Source organism: Nilaparvata lugens, chromosome 2 (assembly GCF_014356525.2).
Source record: "Nilaparvata lugens isolate BPH chromosome 2, ASM1435652v1, whole genome shotgun sequence".
NCBI lineage: Eukaryota > Metazoa > Arthropoda > Insecta > Hemiptera > Delphacidae > Nilaparvata > Nilaparvata lugens.
This window is the reverse complement of record NC_052505.1, coordinates 17295930-17317641: the sequence shown is the minus strand read 5'-3', so window position 1 is coordinate 17317641 and position 21712 is coordinate 17295930. Positions and strand designations below refer to the sequence as shown.

Sequence of the window (21712 nt, the reverse complement as noted above, 5' to 3'; positions counted from 1 at the left end):
TCTTTATATGATAAAACTTGAAGCAAGGATCCTATATATTTCAATAGAATCATAAATGAATTATGTTTGATTTTGTCAATCACAAGCACTGAAATACTTTTATTGTCGAAAGAACATTTTTATTATGAATTATTTATTTTTCATATAAAAATACGATCCAGATAAAAACAACAGGCATTTGCCCAAAACTGCTCTAAACCTTAATTTGGAAAACACAGTCTGGAGGTTATGTAAAAATGATAACTTAATTCACACACTATTTTGAGTCTAAAAAATGTTTCTACTACAATTTTGAATCTATCAGATTTTTTAGTGATGTTGATGAACGAAAATACTTTTTAGCCACCTCCTGATGATGTAAATTGTGTATTGTTTCAGGGACATGACTCCAGCCTTGTTGTGGACGTTGTTCGCCCCACCCTCCCCAACACTCCCTCCCTCCCCCTCCTCACCATGGACATGATCCCTCCCCAAACACAGCTGCCTGAGATGGACAAATTCACCGTCGAACTCAGAAAAGATAGTCATGGATTAGGAATAACAATTGCTGGATACGTGTGTGAAAAAGGTAGAGTTGCAAAGGTTGAACTATTTCGTAGAGTTATCAATTTTTCTGTATTATGTTATACTACAATCCTTATCATAAATATTCATGTTCATAATAATAGTTTCTACTGTTTTGATTTCCTCATTTATTTATCTATTTATTTATTACATTTCCAACGGTATACACCAATTTCAAAAGAATACAATCGTAACAAGATCAACAAAAATAACAAGACAAATATAAATATAAATATGAGATACATAACATAGAGTCAAATAAGTAACTTAGCAATTCAGAAGTATAGCAACTAATAACAGTAATATGAAATAAAATGTACACTTATGCATTAGAAACTATCAGCACAAATTCAATGACTAAAGCAATAGCTAACAAAATATTTTTAGCAATAACATTGCTCATTGTTTGAAATCAGATCTTGATTTATGTATAGAGTAGCAAATCCTCCAGTGAGAAGTTTCATGAAACCATTTTTAAAAAGAAGAAATCTTTTCCAAATCGGAGCTCTAATTATGATAGTCGACCTATTATTCAATTTAATAGTAGTTTTCGAAGAAATATTTATTAGCTCTGCAATCCGTTAGGACCACTACATTACATGTCTATAGTTGAAAAATCTAATAAAAAAATCAAATAATCCCATTTCTGCCAAAAACATTACTAAACATTGAAATATACATATTACATAATAGATATGGATAGACCAAAGAAATAGAATTGAGATACAGTTGAAAATTCTCTCTCATTTATAAAATGAGATATTATTTCTTACAGATGTAAGACAGAAATCTTACAGATTGTACACAGATGTATAATTTTAAAGCTGTGATAAAATGACGTATAATACTTGATACATTCTTCTTCAATACTTCGTAATACGTTTTGGTATTTCATCTCCATCATTTTGTATGAAAGTAACATGAATGATGTTCAATCTATCCCAATAAATTCTATAGATGAAATAAGAACACAATATTGTCTTCATACAAAACTTCAATTCTTATGGCTTCATCACCAGTTGTAGCTGATAGCATAAGCTTTGAAACTCGAATTTTGTGTGAATAATACTAAGTAGAGAAGACAATAATATATTGTGTCTATTCATCTTTTGAACAATTCTACAATATCTGTAATAAAATTGTTGATTTCTATGGATACTTGAATTTATTATTTCACCTTATTAAATTTTATATCGTTTCAGAGGAACTATCTGGAATATTTGTGAAGAGCATAAGTGAAGGCAGTGCGGCTGACGTCTGCAAGAAGATCCAAGTGAATGACCGCATTGTCGAGGTGAGATAACTATCAAATACCTTGCATTTTTTCACTAGTCTTGAATGACTCACACCTTATAATCAGAGCTAAAGTGCAAGATAAAGCTCTCTCACACAGACACAAAAGAAGGAGAATGCTGCTAGGCAGTGGGAGAGATTAGTGGAGGATAGAGCATCGGACCTCTCCGTCTTTGAGAAAGAGCCGTGTTAAAAGTAATTTATCTCGCACTTTAGGTTGAGTATTGACATCTTGTTCAGAACTATTGCAAAAATTCCATGTGAATCAAAATTTCTACAGAAGTATTACATAAGTAGATATGGGAGAGAAATTTGTAGATTACTACTCAAATCAGTATCAATCTAATCTCACATCTCATCATTTGTGACATGATAGTTTACAAAACTATCAATGATATAATTGAAAATTCAAGGATACTCCAACGGTTTCTGGATATTTTCGATTGTATACTTTTTGCAGATCTTCTAATTCTTTGAAATTCTTTAATAATACTTGAAAGAGATAAATGAGAATGAATTCTAACTAATAACAGAAAAGGTGAGAAAGACTAATTAAGAGTTCCAAACTTCTTGTTATTACCATTTTTAATGATGTGTTTTGTTTTATAATTTTCGAAGTATTTTGTGACTATCAATTATTGTAGAGGACTATAATTAGTTTGTAATAATGCTTGAAAGATTAATCATATTAACTGATAGCAGAACAGAAATATTAGAAAGACTAATTGAGGGTTCTAAACTGCTCTTTGCTATTAGTTTTACCATTGTCATTTGTTAGAATTGTAATCATTGTTATAATATTCTGTAAGAATTATTTTGTGAACTAGACTATCAATGAAGTGGACTTGAGGCGGAATGTCGCAGGTTGATTTATTTATTCTTCTTTTACAAAATACAATATACATATACAACATTAAAAATGTGAAGAAGGCTTCTCATATTTATTCTTTATTCTTTTTTACAATGAAGCCCAGATCGGGGGAGAAAAACTAATAATCCCTTGTACTATTTCTCTCCCAAATTTAGGTAACATTAAAAGTCCAAGGGAGGTTATGTCTTCTAGATTTCCACAAAATTATCATTCAAAATATCAGTCAAATTTAAATGTTCCAAATACCAAAATAATAATAATTTATAACACTTAGCTATTTTTAAAATAGAGAATATATACTTATTAGAGAAATTTTTAAACACGAACCGAAAAGCAAACAAAAAAGGTTGATCGCAACCTTTTTGTATTCTTTTGACGGCAACCTTACTGTTTTTGTCGCAGGTGACGGCAATCTTATGCACTTTTTGTCCTAGGTTGACGGACAATCGCTGCAGGGCTACACTAACCACGAGGCGGTGGAGGTACTGCGAGCTACCGGGCAGACAGTGTGCCTGTGCCTGGAGCGCTACCTGCGAGGTCCCAAGTTCGAGCAGCTGCAGCAAGCCATCGCCAACAGCGAGCTCAAGCCCCCACACCTAACTCGCCGTCGGCAACATCTCTGCCGCGATTCCCACTCAATCCGGTCAGTTTAATCGACAAACTCATAATATTCTTTATTATTTGTTCTTTATTCATCCTTATTTAAAGAGTTTGACAAATCTACGACAGAACTTGAGTTTGGGCGCAGGCCCGACTTAACATTAAACACTGGTGTGCCTTTTGAATGCTTGCTACCATCGGACTCCCCCATCTTTATTCATTCATTCAATAAGTACCTACATCAAAATGATAGGGAGAGAAAATAAAGTAACTTTATCCCAATAGTCTCGTGGTATGATAAATAGCTGATACAGCTGACCTATTATGTACCGTAGCAGTTGTCGTTTCTCGTAATATCTTGTTTCATTATGTTTCATCACTGATGTACAATTTTGTTAATTAAAGCCTTTATTTCAAACGAAATATTTGTCATTTCCATTACAATTTAATTAACAAAATTGTATACTGGTGATGATTTTTCTTTGAAAGGTTAACTACTTAAACATTGTAATAGAGGCAGAGAGATCTCTAAATTACAATTCCCTCACCAAGCATTAGAAATGAAAAGATCAGTTTGAAAAGGAATGAAATGAATCATTGGCCAAGAGCTAAACAATCGAACATGGCGGCTTATAGTGAGGTCCACGTTATAATGACAGTATTTGATTAACATTGGTGTTGCTATCCTTGTCTATCATTTTATAAAGCAAATATCGCTATCAATTTCTGGCTCCGCAACGTTGGCAGATCATATTTCAAAAAATGAAGAAATATTATTAATTAAAAAATATTCAATTTCAATTAAGAAACGTATTATTCAATCATTAAATTTTTTTTTGTGAATTTTCTAATTGATTATTTTATTTCAAATTCAAATTCTTTATTCTGCCTGACATTTTTTACAATGTATAAGCTCGTCAAAAAAAATACATTGTACATAATAAGATACATAACAAAATATCAAGAATATATAGCAATAGCTCAGAGTATGTATATACAAGTAGGCTAACAGGGAGATTGACAAGAATAGTAACAGTATTCACATGATGATACACCTTATAGTACACAACTTAGTCCAAAATGAGTTGTAGCCCTTATATTGAACATTCAAAGTATTCAGTCAATGAAAAATATGCTCTATCCATCAATTTATTCTTCACAACTTTCTTGAATTTCATTTTAGGCAGCTCTTTAACAGCTGAGGAAAGACTGTTGTAAATTTTTATCTGCTGAAATAGGTGGCTGTCCCTTGTTTTAGAAAGCCTTACCTGTGGGATTGAAATATCATTTCTATGCCAGGTTGTGTATTCATGTTTGTTTCCCTGACATGAGTAAGATTCTAAATTAGTTTTGACATGCAACAAGCTACTCATTATGAAAATTGAAGGAGATGTCAATATCTTCAATCTTCGAAAGCTTTCTCTACATGACTCTCTGTTTCTCAAGTTGTCTAACACTCTTATTGCCTTTTTTTGCCATATGAAAACTTTTGAAGCATGGCAAGAATTACCCCATAGGCGAACACCATAGGATATGAGGGAATGAAAAAGTCCATAGTAAGCAAGTACCAAAGAATCAGAGTTCAATGATAACTTAAGTCTTCTAAGTAGAAAGACAACACGAGAGAGTCTCTTACACAATTCTATGATGTGAGGCTCCCAACTCAAACTTCTCTCCAAACTGAAACCCAACATTCTGATCTGATGCCTCTTAATATCATTGTCTTCTGGAATATTCCTTAAAGAGAAGCAGATACATTCAGTTTTGCTCTCATTGATGATTAGATTATTAGACTCAAACCATGATTTAGCAGAGGCAAGAGCCTCTGACAACTTATATCTAACATCATCATAGTTCGAGTCGGAGCAGATCAAAGATGTATCATCGGCGTAGAGAACAGACAATGTTGGAATATTACAATAAAGGTCATTAACAAAAATTAAATACAGGAAAGGGCCCAAACAGAACCTTGTGGTACGCCAGCAACAACATCCTCAAAATTTGAGCACTCATTAGCATCAACTACCCTCTGTTTTCGGTTTGACAGAAATGACTTAATTAGTTTGAGTTCAGTTCCTCTAATTCCATAGAGAAAGAGCTTATCATACAAGATATCAAAAGGTAGGCAATCAAAAGCTTTTGTAAGGTCAATTAAGTTAGCTGCTACTATGTTTCTATTTTCAAAGCTGTGAAGAATAAATTCAACAATAGTCTCAATAGCCATTACAGTGTTATGTTCGGGACGGAAGCCGTGCTGATTTTCATACAGTAACTTATTATTTATGAAATATTCATACAACTGCAAGACTAAACGTGATTCAATTACTTTTCCAATAATAGGTACAATAGCAATGGGTCTAAAGTTCTCAGGCTTACTTGAGTCTCCCTTCTTGAAATTGATACCTATAACATTTGTGAATTTGAAACAATCAGGAAAAATACCATCATCGAGCACTCTGTTAATAAGGAAAGTCATTGGATCAATCAAGCTGTCAGAGACTGTTTTTATAATTTTGTTGGAGAGTCCAAAAATATCCTCGCTTCTTGAGAGACTGAGATTGACAATAACTTGTCGAACCATTCTACAATTGACTGACTTCCATTTGAAACCGGCGACAGGAATAGATCTATTAAAGTTCACCAACAAGGCAGAGTGCTGCACCACTCCATTTTGCAAGCTAGAATTACTATCAGAAGATTCTATAGTTTTCGAGACATTTACAAAATAATTATTGAGAACGTTGGGGGCTATTTGAATTTCTGTAAACGGCTTGGAAGTTCCAGATTCTTTTCCGACAATTTTCCAAGCCATTTTACATTTATTTTTTGCCATTTTGATGAGTTCGTCATTTGTTGCTCTCTTAGACCTATCTATCTCTTTATTGTACTCTTTTTTGTAATTTAAATATCTTAGTTTGTCTTGTAAATCCTCCGTACATTTCCATTTATCATACAGAAGGAGTAGATAGCATCGCATCGATTTCAATTCACTGGTGAACTAACTTTTTGAACAAGAGTTAGGTCTGGAATTTTGTTTTTTAAATATTTTATAAGTAAGTGGACATATTTCATTGAATAAAGAAGATAATACACTTACAAAAAGTGAGGAGGAGAAATTCACATCCACAATGCTGTAAAGTCCAGACCAGTCAATCTGTGATATACACTGATTGAAATCTTTTATTTTTTCTTCATTTATTAGCCTTACATATTTTCCTCTACTTTTCTTAGAAGACTCATCTCTCTCTGTTACAACCTTACTTATATTAAGCCAGACACCTGCATGATCAGAAATGATATCTTGCGGCAGAATAGAGACATGTAAATACTCAGAAGAAATGTTCAAATGAATGCTGTCCAGGCAGGCATTAAAACGAGCTGGAGCTTTGTTAGAACTGTAAAGATCAAATGATCTTAAAACACCCAGCAGCTCTAAAGTTTCTCTACTATTCGCATCCAAGAGATTCACATTTAGATCCCCAGCCACAGCCAGCCAATCGTTCTTTCTTAGGTACTTGTCATTGACATGAACAAGAAGGTTCTCAAGACTCTCAACAAAAACTCTGAAATTAGCCTGTGGTGAACGATAAATACATAGAATTATAAGATTGAACTTCGTCGACCTAATAGCTGATGCTTCACAAACACTATCCTGACAAAAGTTTGATACGTCAATACACTTAAAAGAGATTCCTGCTTTAACAAAAATTGATGATCCACCATAAGATGTTCGTCTCGCATAAAAACTGGCTAATACAAAACTGTCAGGTACATAATAATCAACTTCTTCTTTACACAACCAATGTTCATTCAGACACACTATGTCAGCAGGTTTTGAGCCAAGAACTGCCTCCAACTGACCAAGCTTACCTCGAAGAGATCTTATATTGAGCAGGAAAATGTTTATGTCACCTTTATAAAAAGGAGCTCTGTTTTGAGCCTTGTCGTTATTTACAAGTTTAAATCCGCTGCTGAAATGTTGCTTCCGCCACTCCTGGTGTCCTCCATTGTGCAGTTAACTGGTGAGCCTACCACCTGAGAGTACGAAGGAGTAGAGTCCACAGCGGCGGTAGAGATGTTGAATGTGCTGAGAAGTCGGTGCTTGTGCTGCCACCATGAGGTTCCACGTCTAGATAGCTCTTTCGGTACCGCAAGATACAGTCAGCTATGATGCGTTTTCCAATGAAGTTGATATGTAAGCCGTGTCGTGTGTAGAAACGTCTGCCCAGTCCATGCACGTTGAACAGCTTCACGTTGTTGAAACGACTGACTATCTTCTTCAGTTTTTCATTAGCATCAGATATCGCCTGATTGATGGGTACAGACAGTGAAAGATCATAACGGCACGGTACATTTACTAGGAAAACATGTGTATTCGTCAATTTCTCTAATTGAGCCTCAATAGTGCCGAGGTAGTCTGCATGACAGTCAGCAGAAAAATCATTTGTACCACCAAATAACACAATCAAATCACGTGCAGTCATAGAATTACAATCATTGTCACACTCAGCCATAACCGAACACAAGCGAGCCCCAGGTTTCAGTGTACTAGTTACTTTGTTAATCGTTTTCTCTGCTATCAGTTCGTCCATTCTTCTACCCTGACTATCAGCAAATAACTTGATCCTGCCACCAGTATTTATCCGCCGTTTTGAATTCAGCGCCAACTTGCAGACAGGTGGTGCCGACCGAGTCACTGATGCCAACCGCACAAGATGCCATCTTCTCCTTATTCCCATCACCCGTTGCAGTCACATTAAACTCATTTGTACCTAGCGCACATATTATCATACAGCGACCTCCATTTGTCAGACTGATTACGACATGTGAGCAATTCCCCTCTTAAGGCAACGTTGTCCGCCTCCAAAGCCTCAATCGAGACAGCCATGTGCGATATTTTATTTGATAAGGAGTCATTTTCTTCCTTGAGAGACCTGTCAATCTCATTTTTATTGCAACAAATCTCACATGGATTTACAAGAGGCTCTGTATTTATAGATGTGTTAACCAATGATACACTGTAAGGCCCTTGTTATACGGACAGAAAAAACGCGACAGATAAAACGCCGACGCTGAACTAACAATTCAGTGCTGTTATACGAGCAGCAATAACGCCGCGTCGTCGACGCCAGGGAGCTGTTATACGAGCAGCAAACACGCCGCGGCAGGCTCCGAGGGAGCCAATAGGGAGAAGTGTACGCCGGAGGAGTATGGTGGGGGGGAAGTACGGATCTGCCGCGTTAAAGCTGCCCGTATAACAGTACTCGCGTCATTTCTATCGCGTTTTTTCTGCCAATTTTACCGGTCCGGTCGCGTTGTCGACGCTGATGCCGGGTTTACAGGGTCCGACGCGACAGATAAAACGTTCGTATAACTTGCACACAGTGACGTCCATTGCTCGGTAGGCTTGGCGTCTACGTGGCGAAAAATCTGTCGCGTTTTTTCTGTCCGTATAACATGGGCCTAAGGAGACTTAGTCACATTCCGATCCTCTAGTTGAAGGGTGAGATCCTGAATTTTTTTAAACGAGTGCTGACTGATTCTCAGTCAACTGTTAAATTTTGTTTATAAAGCAATATCGATATCAATTTCTAGCTCCGCAACGTTGGCAGATCATATTTCAAAAATGAAGAATATTATTAATTGAAAAAATATTCAATTTCAATTAAGAAATGTATTATTCAATCATTAAAATATTTTTTGTGAATTTTCTAATCGATTATTTTAAACAAGGATAAAGCCTTCAATATTCTGGGATTTGTGTGTAGGCAATGCAGAGAGAGTTCAGTGATAGTGTCCCTGTTATTAGAGTGTACAGTGCTTTGGTACGCAGTGGATTAGAATATGGTTCTATGGATCACCTTACCGGACCGGCGCAGCTCAAGATATTGAAAGAGTGCAGAATAGATTCCTGAGATACCTGTACTGGATAAAATATAAAATTTTACGTTCATTTGATCTTTCTGTACAGATCTCAGAAAACAATATTTAAATTAAATTCGCTGACTTGTAGAAGGGATATGCATGGCATTACTTTTCTATGTAAGCCAGTGAATGGTGCATTAGACATCCCTTCCCTCTTATCATTGACTAATTTCCATGTTCCGCGATTGACTGCTACATCTTGCAATACGTTTTCAATTGCCTTCTGCAGAACGGACTACAGTTATTATAAACCAATAGAAAGGATGCAGCGTCTATTCAATGCGAACTGTGTAGGTTTGGATATATTTGGTGGGTCGGTTGATTGGATTGTCGAAATAGGGTTGACTTTAGGAAGGCAGAGAATCGGCTACGCTGTCCTCCACAGCCAGTATAACTTGGATCTCACTTCGGTGATAAGTCTCTAGTAATTAATAATTATTATTAAACTAAAATCACAATTAAATGCTGTAATTATTCATTAATTAGCATTTGAACAAATCCAACTACCATTTATTTCCATCTGTGTCTAGTAATTGCATAATCAGTAATAAAATCAATAAATCTAGTCAAGTATGAGACGAATTATGAATGAGATGTATGTATGAATGGTTTGGAACAGGATGGTGAGTCAACAACCGAGATGGACGTGGATGTGGAGCCGGAGGGCGAGTCTCGCACCACCATGGACTCGTTGGTTCTACACGAGCACGAGGCTCTGTCGAGGGCGAGCGACCTCGAGGACGTGCAACTGCTCATCGATGACGACTTCGAGGGTCCCCTCGAGCCGGCCGTCGAATCCGCCATACAGGCCAAGTGGAGCAAGATTCTCGGGCCTGATGTTGAGATTGTCGTAAGTGTAACTTCCACTTCATATATTGACCCAAAATACATTAATTTATTAAACAAAACTCCATATAAATAATACCACGAATGAATAAATGGAATTATTGAATGATCTAAATAATGAATAGTTAAACATATAATATTTCAATTGCAATTAAAAAGTACAAACTTGCTTCTCTTAAATTAGTAAAGAAGTAAGATTACAGTTAATTTCGACTCAATTTAAGAGATAAACCTCCATTTATAATATTATGACCACGAAGGAAAAACTAGGATGAGCCTGTGCCCAAATTTTGATAAAAAGTTAATGTTGTCCAAAGTATTATTAGGTTATGAAATCACACATTACTGCTTCGCCTAAACATAGTTTTTCACTTTTATTCACTCGTGCCCTTTTTCGTTTTTCAACACATGCCTAGTTTCCGATTGTTATGCATTCTCAAGTGTCGAAATAAAGTAATGATTATGATAAAAATAAAACATCTCTTTCTTGAAACATTAAAAATATAATTATAGTTTATCTAAATCACATTTTTTCATGCATATTAGCTGAAACCGGTTTGACAACCAATGAACGCGGCGTACAACTGATCGGTTTATACAATTAGCTAATACACATTGTATTAAACCGATCAGTTGTACGCCGCGTTCATTGGTTGTCAACCGGTTTCAGCTAATATGCATGAAAAATGTGATTTAGATAAACTATAATTATATTTTTAATGTTTCAAGAAAGAGATGTTTTATTTTTATCATAATCATTACTTTATTTCGACACTTGAGAATGCATAACAATCGGAACTAGGCATGTGTTGAAAAACGAAAAAGGGCACGAGTGAATAAAGTGAAAAACTATGTTTAGGCGAAGCAGTAATGTGTGATTTCATAACCTAATAATACTTTGGACAACATTAACTTTTTATCAAAATTTGGGCACAGGCTCAGCCTAGTTTTTCCTTCGTGGTCATAATTATAATGGAGGTTTATCTCTTAAATTGAGTCGAAATTAACTGTAATCTTACTTCTTTACTATTTACGAGAAGCAAATTTGTACTTTTTAATTGCAATTGAAATATTATATGTTTAACTATTCATTATTTAGATCATTCAATAATTCCATTTATTCATTCGTGGTATTATTTATATGGAGTTTTGTTTAATAAATTATGTATTTTGGGTCAATATATGAAGTGGAAGTTACACTTACGACAATCTCAACATCAGCCCGAGAATCTTGCTCCACTTGGCCTGTATGGCGGATTCGACGGCCGGCTCGAGGGGACCCTCGAAGTCGTCATCGATGAGCAGTTGCACGTCCTCGAGGTCGCTCGCCCTCGACAGAGCCTCGTGCTCGTGTAGAACCAACGAGTCCATGGTGGTGCGAGACTCGCCCTCCGGCTCCACATCCACGTCCATCTCGGTTGTTGACTCACCATCCTGTTCCAAACCATTCATACATACATCTCATTCATAATTCGTCTCATACTTGACTAGATTTATTGATTTTATTACTGATTATGCAATTACTAGACACAGATGGAAATAAATTGGTAGTTGGATTTGTTCAAATGCTAATTAATGAATAATTACAGCATTTAATTGTGATTTTAGTTTAATAATAATTATTAATTACTAGACTTATCACCGAAGTGAGATCCAAGTTATACTGGCTGTGGAGGACAGCGTAGCCGATTCTCTGCCTTCCTAAAGTCAACCCTATTTCGACAATCCAATCAACCGACCCACCAATATATCCAAACCTACACAGTTCGCATTGAATAGACGCTGCATCCTTTCTATTGGTTTATATAACTGTAGTCCGTTCTCCAGACTGAGTGATGAACTATTGAAGGGACATTAGCCTTTACGTCACGAGATCTTCTGAGAATAAAGTTGATAAATTCTTGTTGATCCCTACTTTTGCATCTCATTCACATTTGCTTTCATTGCATCTCTCGGACGTGAAAACATATTAACCTATTGTCATTATAAATAAATAATCATGAAGAACAAGTTCCTCCAATTTCTACTGTCATAAACATCATTCTTAACAAGAGTATTTGTATTATTATTCTTGAAAGATTTTATTCCATTTATCATTCCGTTATTATTCAAACGGCTTCCTTGAATTCAATAAAATAAAATCAAAGTTTTGAGATATTTTAGAACAATTTATGCTACAGTATTTTCATGCTAAAGAGATATAACAAACTTTGCTTGTTGTTAACCATTGATTTAAATCTTAGTAATCTTGTAATCTATCGTATTAAATTTCTGGAAGTGTATTGGCTGTTACATTATTATTAAGTCTGTCTATGATAATCTGCTCAAATTGTTATTTTCGTCACTTGGATTTTGATGAATACTGGAACTAATATTTTGATTAAAATTGCATGCTATTTCAAAACTTTCAACTCGATTTTGAATCAGCTTTTTATCTCAGCATAGTCTTAATCAGCTTAACAAATCAATTTCTGAGTTATAGTCTGTTGAAGAGCTTTGCCTAAGCTGCAGTAGCCGTATTCAAATTATTATCAATCTGAGGAACGGTGTGATAATTTACATAGTACAGGGTGGCACAGATGGAGCGGATGATTTAAAATACTCGAAAAACTGTCAATTATAAATGTATTGGATGGATTGAGGTCCGTGAGATCATTACGGGAAATTAAACAGCCAGGGAACAGAGTGCGTAAAGCTTCCAGCGTTTTGTGCAGGGCAGTTGCCCTGTCTTGTTGGAACTACATATTGCCCAGCCATGTCGTAAGTGTGGTGATTGATTCGTGGTGATGTGCTGAATGGGCAATGCGGAACGTTAAGAGCCGAATCCAAGGCTGGCTTCACACTGTTGATTTTTCGTCGGCCGATAGTTCCCAAAAAGATGGAACATGTTGTGCTTTTTAAATGTAAGTCTTCAGACTGTCAACAGTGATAGAAAAATCTTGCCACAAAATAGAACCTGTCCTATTTTCAGAAGAGAGCGATAGTAATGCTTCTGCATACAACCGCTCATACTGGTATAGTTTAGTCACCGGAACCCATTCTTCACAACTTTCAGAGGGTCACTAGCCTTTGTTTGCCTACTTATTGTTTCCCTATATCAAAAAACTTCAATCGTCAATTTCGAAATATTTTTTCTAACATTATAATAATCTATTCGGCTCACTGAGTCCATAAAAGTTTGAGTTTTGATTCTACGACCAAAAATAATAATATTTTTTGTAATAGAATCGAAAAGTTATTGGGTCCAAGAATCAACAATGTGAAGACCCAAAGCGATCTCTCCTATTTCAAGGTTATTAGCAAATCATTCCGGTTCGTTGCGGACGACTATTTTTCAACCAGTCTGTCTCCGCCACAAGAATGCTCCGCTCGGGAAGGAGGGCATATAATGGATGTAGACTTTTAAAACCAACTCAACTAATTTTTTGTTGATTAACTTTCATTGTAACTACACGTTTTGAACTTCATTTCAATCCAATACCTTGAACAATAAATAATTGACAGTTTGACAAGTATTTTAAACCCACCCGATCCATCTGCACCACTATGAATTTTCTGTGACATATGGGTATTTTTGTTTTCGATTTCATTTCATTATCATTTCATCTTAGAATGGTGATCATTATCATATCTAGTTCCATTTTATTTCGAGATGAATGTCAATCTCAGGTCGTTTTAAATAGATTACTATTTCCACCTGGTTCATAATGGATGAATGTCCATTGCTTCAATGATTGACGTGTTGCAGGTTGGCCAGCTGTGCAAGTTTGGCGAGGGCGGCGCCCTGGGGCATCAGCCTGGAGGGCACGGTGGACGTGGAGGACGGCCAGGAGGTGACGGCCGCACACTACATCCGCTCCATCCTGGCCGAGGGCCCCGTCGGTCAGAACAACAAACTAAGATCGGGAGACGAACTGCTCGAGGTCAGCATAATACTATACACGATAAATAAAATTAGTATGCTACTTTGATAAAGTTTTTAGAGTGAATATTGATGTTGTGGAACTTTTCAACAGTAAAGTTCAAATATCTCAAGTCTCTTCAATTAGTACTTTACATCACAAGTCCGGTAACAGTAATTTACCGCACGAGTAGCCTATAATTGTACATGCCTAAAACGAAGTTCACGTTACAGTCCGGTAACGGTATTTGAGGTAACGAAGGTGAGGGCAGAATTATCATTGACCGAAAGAAGTGAGGTCTAAGATTCAAGTCGACGGTTTGGCATTTCTCTTAATGTTTAAATGTTTATATGTTTTATGTGCGCATTTACGGCGAAACGCGGTAATAGATTTTCATTAAATTTGACAGGTATGTTTCTTTTTAAATTGCGCGTCGACGTATATACAAGGTTTTTTGGAAATTTTGCATTTCAAGGATAATATAAAAGGAAAAAGGAGCTCCTTCATACGCCAATATTAGAGTAAAAATCAGACTATAGAATTACATCATAAATCAGCTGACAAGTGATTACACAGATGTGTGGAGAAGCCAGTCTATTACTGTATTGTATAAGGTCTATAGTTCAATCAAAGACATTAAAGAGGTATGCATCTTAAGCTGGGTTTACACCAAAGTTATTACAAAATGGTTATAACTTAATCCTTATAGATTCTATTAGATTGAACGGAAGTTGACAAACACATATGTTCATCAAGTGTATGATAAGTTATGTTCAATCTAATATAATCTAAAAGGATTGAGTTATAACATTTTTTAAATAAATTTGGTCTAATCGCTGCTTTAGGTCTTGGGTTTCAATATTTTGTTTGGCAGTCATGGTATTATTATGCATGCCCATCAGTATCAATATTCTCACATTCGAAAAAATAATTTAATAGGTGAATAAAAAAAACAAATGAACTAAATAATGGGAGAAATTATAATATTTTTGATTCTAAAAAAATAATTTTCATCAGATAGAAGATCATCACGGAACTGGATGAATTATATCAGATGGAATACAAACTCAAACGTAAACTGAGTTTGTTAATATTTAAAACAGTTGACATCTGGTACTTGTGGATAAGAATACTGCGTGAGGTCTACTGTTCACAGAACTACTAGTACTTATGCTGTGAATTTCCGTTTACGGACCTGTGACGTAAGGTACTTTCAGTTATACTTATCTGAGAAAGAATAATATTTTGAGAAACAGAAACCATTACCCGTTGCTACTGGAGCTACTGCATTCTGTAATAAATATTTACATCAGCGTGACTCAAATCGTACGATTTTAGTCGCGGATACTCTAGTCTCGGGACCTTACGACTTGAGTCGTTTGTCTTGCTCATTGTCACCACTCTGTTGTGAGGTCCACGTCATAATGGCAGTGAAGAAATATAGAACTGCATTGCAACATTGCTCTATGCCACTGCCTTCTATAGATGATAGCTGATACCGGTCTATCTGATATAATATTAATTCTGTTCAGTGGTGTTAAAAATAATCAATTATATTCTATTCGCCGAGAAAATATATTATTTGTCAATGATTAAACAATAAACTTTCATAATTGACATTGAATATTTGGTTAATCGATCATATTTATATATTGAAAAACCGATCTGGCAACATTACGGCGCTATAAAAGGGTTGCGCTATCTGCTTTGTGTAATGATAGACTAGGATAGCAACACCAATGTCAATCAAATACTGCCATTGGACCACACTATAATAACTTGATTGACTGACTTAAATAACTTGAATTATAATAGAATGGCATTTCAAGATGCTAATATTTGTTCATTAATTTATTCTTAACTCATTTATACAATAAGTGCAGTATCAAAATGATAGGGAGAGGAAAAATAAGGTAATCTTGTGCTATTCCTCTCCCAAATTAGATAACACATTGACAGAATCCAAAGTCAGGGCGTGGACTGTGAATGATAGTTGGTATTAATATCTACAAATAAATCTTTGAATTCTGTGCATAAAAATACTGATAGCTGAAGTGTGGTAAGTACGCCAATAAAAGACCAAATGAGTCACAGATGAGATTTAATAATAATAAAATAATAATAGCAGATGGCCACATACAAAAACAATTGTAAGTAGATTGAGTCGAAAATCTTGGGATAATTACAACATGTGATAAAAACGTTAGAGAAATACAAAATTTAAATGACATTGGGTCAATGACATTAATGACCATTGAAGCCTGACAATAATCAAAAGATATTATAAATGATACCTGAATGCGAATATAAATTGAGTGCTATAATGAAAAAGCTACTGCTGCAAAATTCAATCTTAATGATTTACAAAAGGAATAATAATAAATGACAATAAGCTGTAGATAGTGCTCAACAAATAGAATACATTAAAATATAGGCGGCAAAGGCCTTCAGTAAATTAAATGTCAAGTTAGACATCAATTGACAAAAGGAATAATAATAAATGACAATAAGCTGTAGATAGTGCTCAACAAATAGAGTACATTAAAATATAGGCGGCATAGGCCTTCAGTAAATTAAATGTCAAGTTAGACATCAATTGAACAATTAATAGGCGTCGGTGGCCTCAGTGAATTGAATGTCAAGATAGACATCAATAGAACAATTAATAGGCGTCAGTGGCCTCAGTGAATTGAATGTCAAGATAGACATCAATAGATCAATTAATAGGCGTCGGTGGCCTCAGTGAATTGAATGTCAAGATAGACATCAATAGATCAATTAATAGGCGTCGGTGGCCTCAGTGAATTGAATGTCAAGATAGACATCAATAGATAATTAATAGGCGTCAGTGGCCTTAAAATATCACTTGTAAAGCCAAGGGTAGCTGTCAAATCCAATGAAAATAGTTGTTAATATTGAGTACAATTATATAGGCGGCATAGGCCTTCAGTGATTTGAATGTCAAGATAGACATCAACAGATCAATTAATAGCGTCGGTGGCCTCAGTGAATTGAATGTCAAGATAGACATCAATAGAATAATTAATAGGCGTCGGTGGCCTTAGTGAATTGAATGTCAAGATAGACATCAATAAAACAATTAATAGGCGTCGGTGGCCTTAGTGAATTGAATGTCAAGATAGACATCAATAAAACATTATGTAATACATACGTAAATGAAATTGAATAGAACGATTTACGTAACCTGAATAAAATTTTGAAGAGGAGATGCAGCCAGGCAGACAGGCAATGAATCCGCAATACCCAAAGGAACAGAACATCAGCAAGCGACGATTGATCTGGCCATGCGATGACAAGAATGGAAGCGTCCACCACAGCAGGCAAATCCCCCAGTGAAATGTAAGCAGGAGCATGTAGAATTCCAAACGAATAATCCGACCTTCAAGTTGTGGATTTTTAGATTGATTTCCAAACGGTAGAGATGATGAACTTGAAAGTTTGAGTTACACGAGGTGAAGCCAATTGTTAGAAGAATGGCAATTGACGCCCACACGAGGTTGCAATTTTGACAAAGTTTATCAGAGTAAATAAGTGAAGAAATCGATGAATAATTGAATCACAATTGAAGAATAGAATAAACGAATTAATTTGAAAGAATAATTCACTTTTAAAAACGTTCCGTAGATCAGATGAATTTGGATGAAAAGTTTAGACCGGGCGCGAGATGTGCACACACCGACTAGACTCCATTGAAAGACAAGGAAAAAGCTAATGCTCGGTTGAAAAAAGGGACATGCCGGATGTGTTAGAAACGTAAGTAACACGTTTACAAACGTTTGGTGAAAAAGTAACAAATATCAAGAAAGTAAGATGCCTAAAGACAAAATAAATTCCAAAAAATCGAATAGTACAAATATTAAATTGAAACGACAAACAACACGACGAAAAGTATAGAAACCAACTTGAATCTAGCAGTGCCGTAGAACCGTGACTGTGACGTCACCGGACAGCGCAGACGGAAAATGACGACATGATGTCTACGTAGTAACGGAACGAGTAACAAGTGGAACCGTTCCAATAATGCTTTGTCAGATTTTACACACATAGTCCGAAATAGGTTAAGTCTTGTATTTCTTCAATTATTTACAAAATTTTCAGTCTCAAAGTATTTTCACAAAGTAGATTTTCAAATTTAGATGCTTCAAAACTGAACATAGAAGAAATATTTTACATTATTATAACTAAAATAGGAAATATTCACATATTACAAATATAATTTTGAAGAATTACCGAAAAACAAACTTAATCCTATAATAATAAGAATATGTTTGCTGATGAGCTAATAAGTTTGTGATTGTGATGCAGGTGAACGGACATCGGCTGCTGGGTATGAATCACATCGAAGTAGTCACCATTCTCAAGGACCTGCCGATGCACGTGCGTATGGTGTGCGCGCGCAGGAAGGGTGACGCCCCCGGATTCGGCCGTCTCATTGACACATCGCAGGATCGCGCCGCCTTCGCTGCCAGAGTAAGTTTTGTTCATTTTAATTAATTTATTCTCTATTTTTTATCTATAATTTATTTATTTATTTTAAATATGATGCATAAATCAACATAGTTTGCGCGGAGCTCAAGTGGAGTGCATCATGTCAAGTTCAGGACTGAAGTACTGTGAATGCATTCTTGAGGATATTTTTGGATATTCTCTTCCAAGAATGAACGCCTAGCTGTTCAAACCTCCGCCAATTTGTGTGGATACAAACATATTATATTAAATAAAAATATACTAAGATAGTGTCAAAAACCACAGATTTATTGATACTTAGAAAGACCGTTTCGGTTGTTACACTATTGTCAATCTCTGATGAACTAATAATATTATATATATCTATATGTTATATATTATATCTTGCAGTTTCAAATTGCATCTTATCTTTTATTCTTTAATATTCCCAATTCATATCTACTTTTCATTGTATTAAAAGTGTGCTATGTTGTAAGCTATTAGTCTATTAAGCCTGTCTATATTGTAATCTACATAAATGAAGTAATTGAATCATTTCTTTAAACTGATATAGTGAGGTCCACGTTATAATGGACCTGTGTCCATTCTCCTAAATAATAGGAGAATAGCGATGCCGATTCTCTGCATTAATTAATTATATTACTACACTGTCAAAAACATAATTGGCATCGTTGTGGACCTAGAAAAGGATAGTACCACCGGCTTTGTCGAATGATAGACAAGGATTGCAAAACCAAAGCTGAACAAATACTTTTATTATAACGTGGACCTCACTATACGTGATTCCACCAGATCTATAGTGAGGTCCACGTTATAATGGCAGTGAAGAAAGATAGGAGAAAAACGTTGCCTAGTCCCTCCATTCTGCCACTGACTGTACACAGCTGTTACTCAATTCATCCCATTAAATTTAATCTAATAATAATTATCATTTTCTTGTTAAAATAATCAATTAATGTCAAATTGATCAAGAAAATATATTTTTTCACAATTTGATTCAAAAATTTGCTTTAATAACTGAGATCAGATTTTTATTTTTATACAAACCTGAAATGGCGGCTTATTTAAAAAGCTGTGATACAACAATCTGAATTTCAAAACAACAGAAATTAAGTTATTTGGTAGGTATTCTATTCCAATTTCTTTTAAAAATAATAGAAAAATAGATATCCCATTTAAAAATAAGTAATTTCAATAGATTAATTCTGAAATAACTTTTCAATATTATTTATACCGGTACGAGTAGGTCTAACCTATACGTGTAGGCTAACTGAAGCATGGATGAAGTCTGAGATGGTTAGTTATCAACTTTTAAAATGTCATTTCAGGATTTTAATTTGTGTTTCTCATACGGTAATGTTTAAAAACTATTTAATTGTTTCAAAAATACATTTTAAATCAATTATACGACTCAAATATTTTGATAGAATGAAGAAAAAAATTTCGGCTGAGAATGGTTTGTCCACTTTTGTACAGTCACTGTCAAAAGTAAAAATAATACATTCTGGCAAATAGACAACATTGCAAAGCGAGAGAGAGAGATAGTGCTATCTGTTTTGTTGTATGTATGATAGGAAAAGACAGCAACAGTATTGTCAATCGTACACTGCCATTATAATGTGGACCTCACTATAGTTTTTTTTCTTGTTTTTCTTTGGTGTCATTGACAGTATATGCTTGTTTTGGCGTGGAATCCACTGGGCGGCAGCCTACAGAACTTAATATAAACTAATATCGTATGTTTAATCATGTAAGAAAAAAATAATGTAAATGTATGTATGTTTGATAATTAAGAAAAAAAATAATAAGTGAAAAAAGCAAAATGGCCGCTGTGTGAGTCAAGACTTCCGGACAATTTAAATATGATATTTAGATATGTTTCTTACCCAGGAACAATGCCCTACAGTATTTGTAGGGAGTTCCTAAACACCCTGTAGATCTCCGTCCGATTAATATTGCTCCCAATTGTAACACTTTACCAGGTGTTATTTATATTAGGTGTAATATTCTCATGTTTGATGCTAATCGAAATAGTAATAAATCTAACTAAATGGTAATAATAAAACATAAAAAACTAATAGTAATAATCAAAACAAAAAAAATCACATAAAATAAAACATAAATAATATTAATAAAAATTGCTGTATTGGGAGAAATTTTTCATAGGTTTCTTTTGTTATTCATGTTTAGTAATAATTCAGCAGTGCTACAACTCAAAAAATATCATTTTTGAGATTTCTACATCATTTTACTCAGCTTTCCTTCCTCTTTCCAGAGCTACACTCAACTAAGTCCAAGAATATTATACTTCTACATGGGAGAAATCAACATTCCATGTGCAATGCACAATTCATAGTAATGATTCGAAACATAGAATTGCCTTTTTTTCAAAACTTGGATTTTTGAGTTGTAGTAGTGCTGAGCTGGGCCAGCGATATGTCAATTATTAGTAATTTTTAGTAATACAGTATTGTAGTTTTTTGTTTTTGTTTTTAGAATGGAAATAAATTTGATTTCAAGCCAATGTTAACTGATCGTTTTTGTCGTAGAATCTTCTGGGTGGCAGTTTGCAAAACCTGATCCCGGCAATGGAGCGGCTGGTGAAGGCCAAATCGGACGGCTCCCTTGCTTCAACGGCGACCGCCACTGTCACCACCGACCCGAGCCTCTCCAAGCTCAAGTCTCGCTCGCTGGAGCCGCTCACCGGCCTGGCCATGTGGAGCTCGGAGCCGCACATCATCGAACTGCTCAAGGGCGAACGCGGCCTTGGCTTCTCCATTCTCGACTACCAGGTTAGTCGCGGTCTGTCCTACCATATCTACATTTAAATTTCACCTGCACTGCCATCTATATCGATTGGTTACTGGGAAACGGTTGTGATTTGTAACTAATAGAATTGTAGTGAGGTGCACGTTATAATGGCAGTATTTGATTAACATTGGGGTTGCTATCATTCGACAAATGGGCAAGTTAAACTGTTGTCCCAGCTGAAGTATGATAGACGTAGGGCCCATTTTCAGCTTAATAAAATGATATATTTAGGCGAGGAGGAATTTCCGTCAGGAAATCCCCATCAATAAAAGCCATTCTTACTTAATCGAAGCCTCTTCTACCTTGCGGTGCAGAGTTTACGAAACGATTTAGTTTCCTAAATTCTTCACTTTCAAGGTGGCCAGTAGTCAATAGGAGGCGTTCTCTCCACCTGGATTGGATGCAATGGACC

The 21712-nt window shown here is 35.4% G+C and overlaps 1 protein-coding gene across 1 annotated transcript in view; it reads left to right on the top strand.

Moving 5' to 3' along the window:
• Positions 1–3242: 3242 nt before the first annotated feature.
• The window catches only part of LOC120349809 (patj homolog), a 41050-nt gene continuing 22580 nt past the window's right edge, over positions 3243–21712 (top strand). The window contains 6 exon segments of the mRNA XM_039420711.1: positions 3243–3371; positions 9873–10103; positions 13848–13886; positions 13888–14022; positions 18328–18492; positions 21039–21281. Coding sequence (XP_039276645.1) covers positions 9894–10103; positions 13848–13886; positions 13888–14022; positions 18328–18492; positions 21039–21281 — 792 coding nt within the window. The 5' untranslated portion in view covers positions 3243–3371; positions 9873–9893.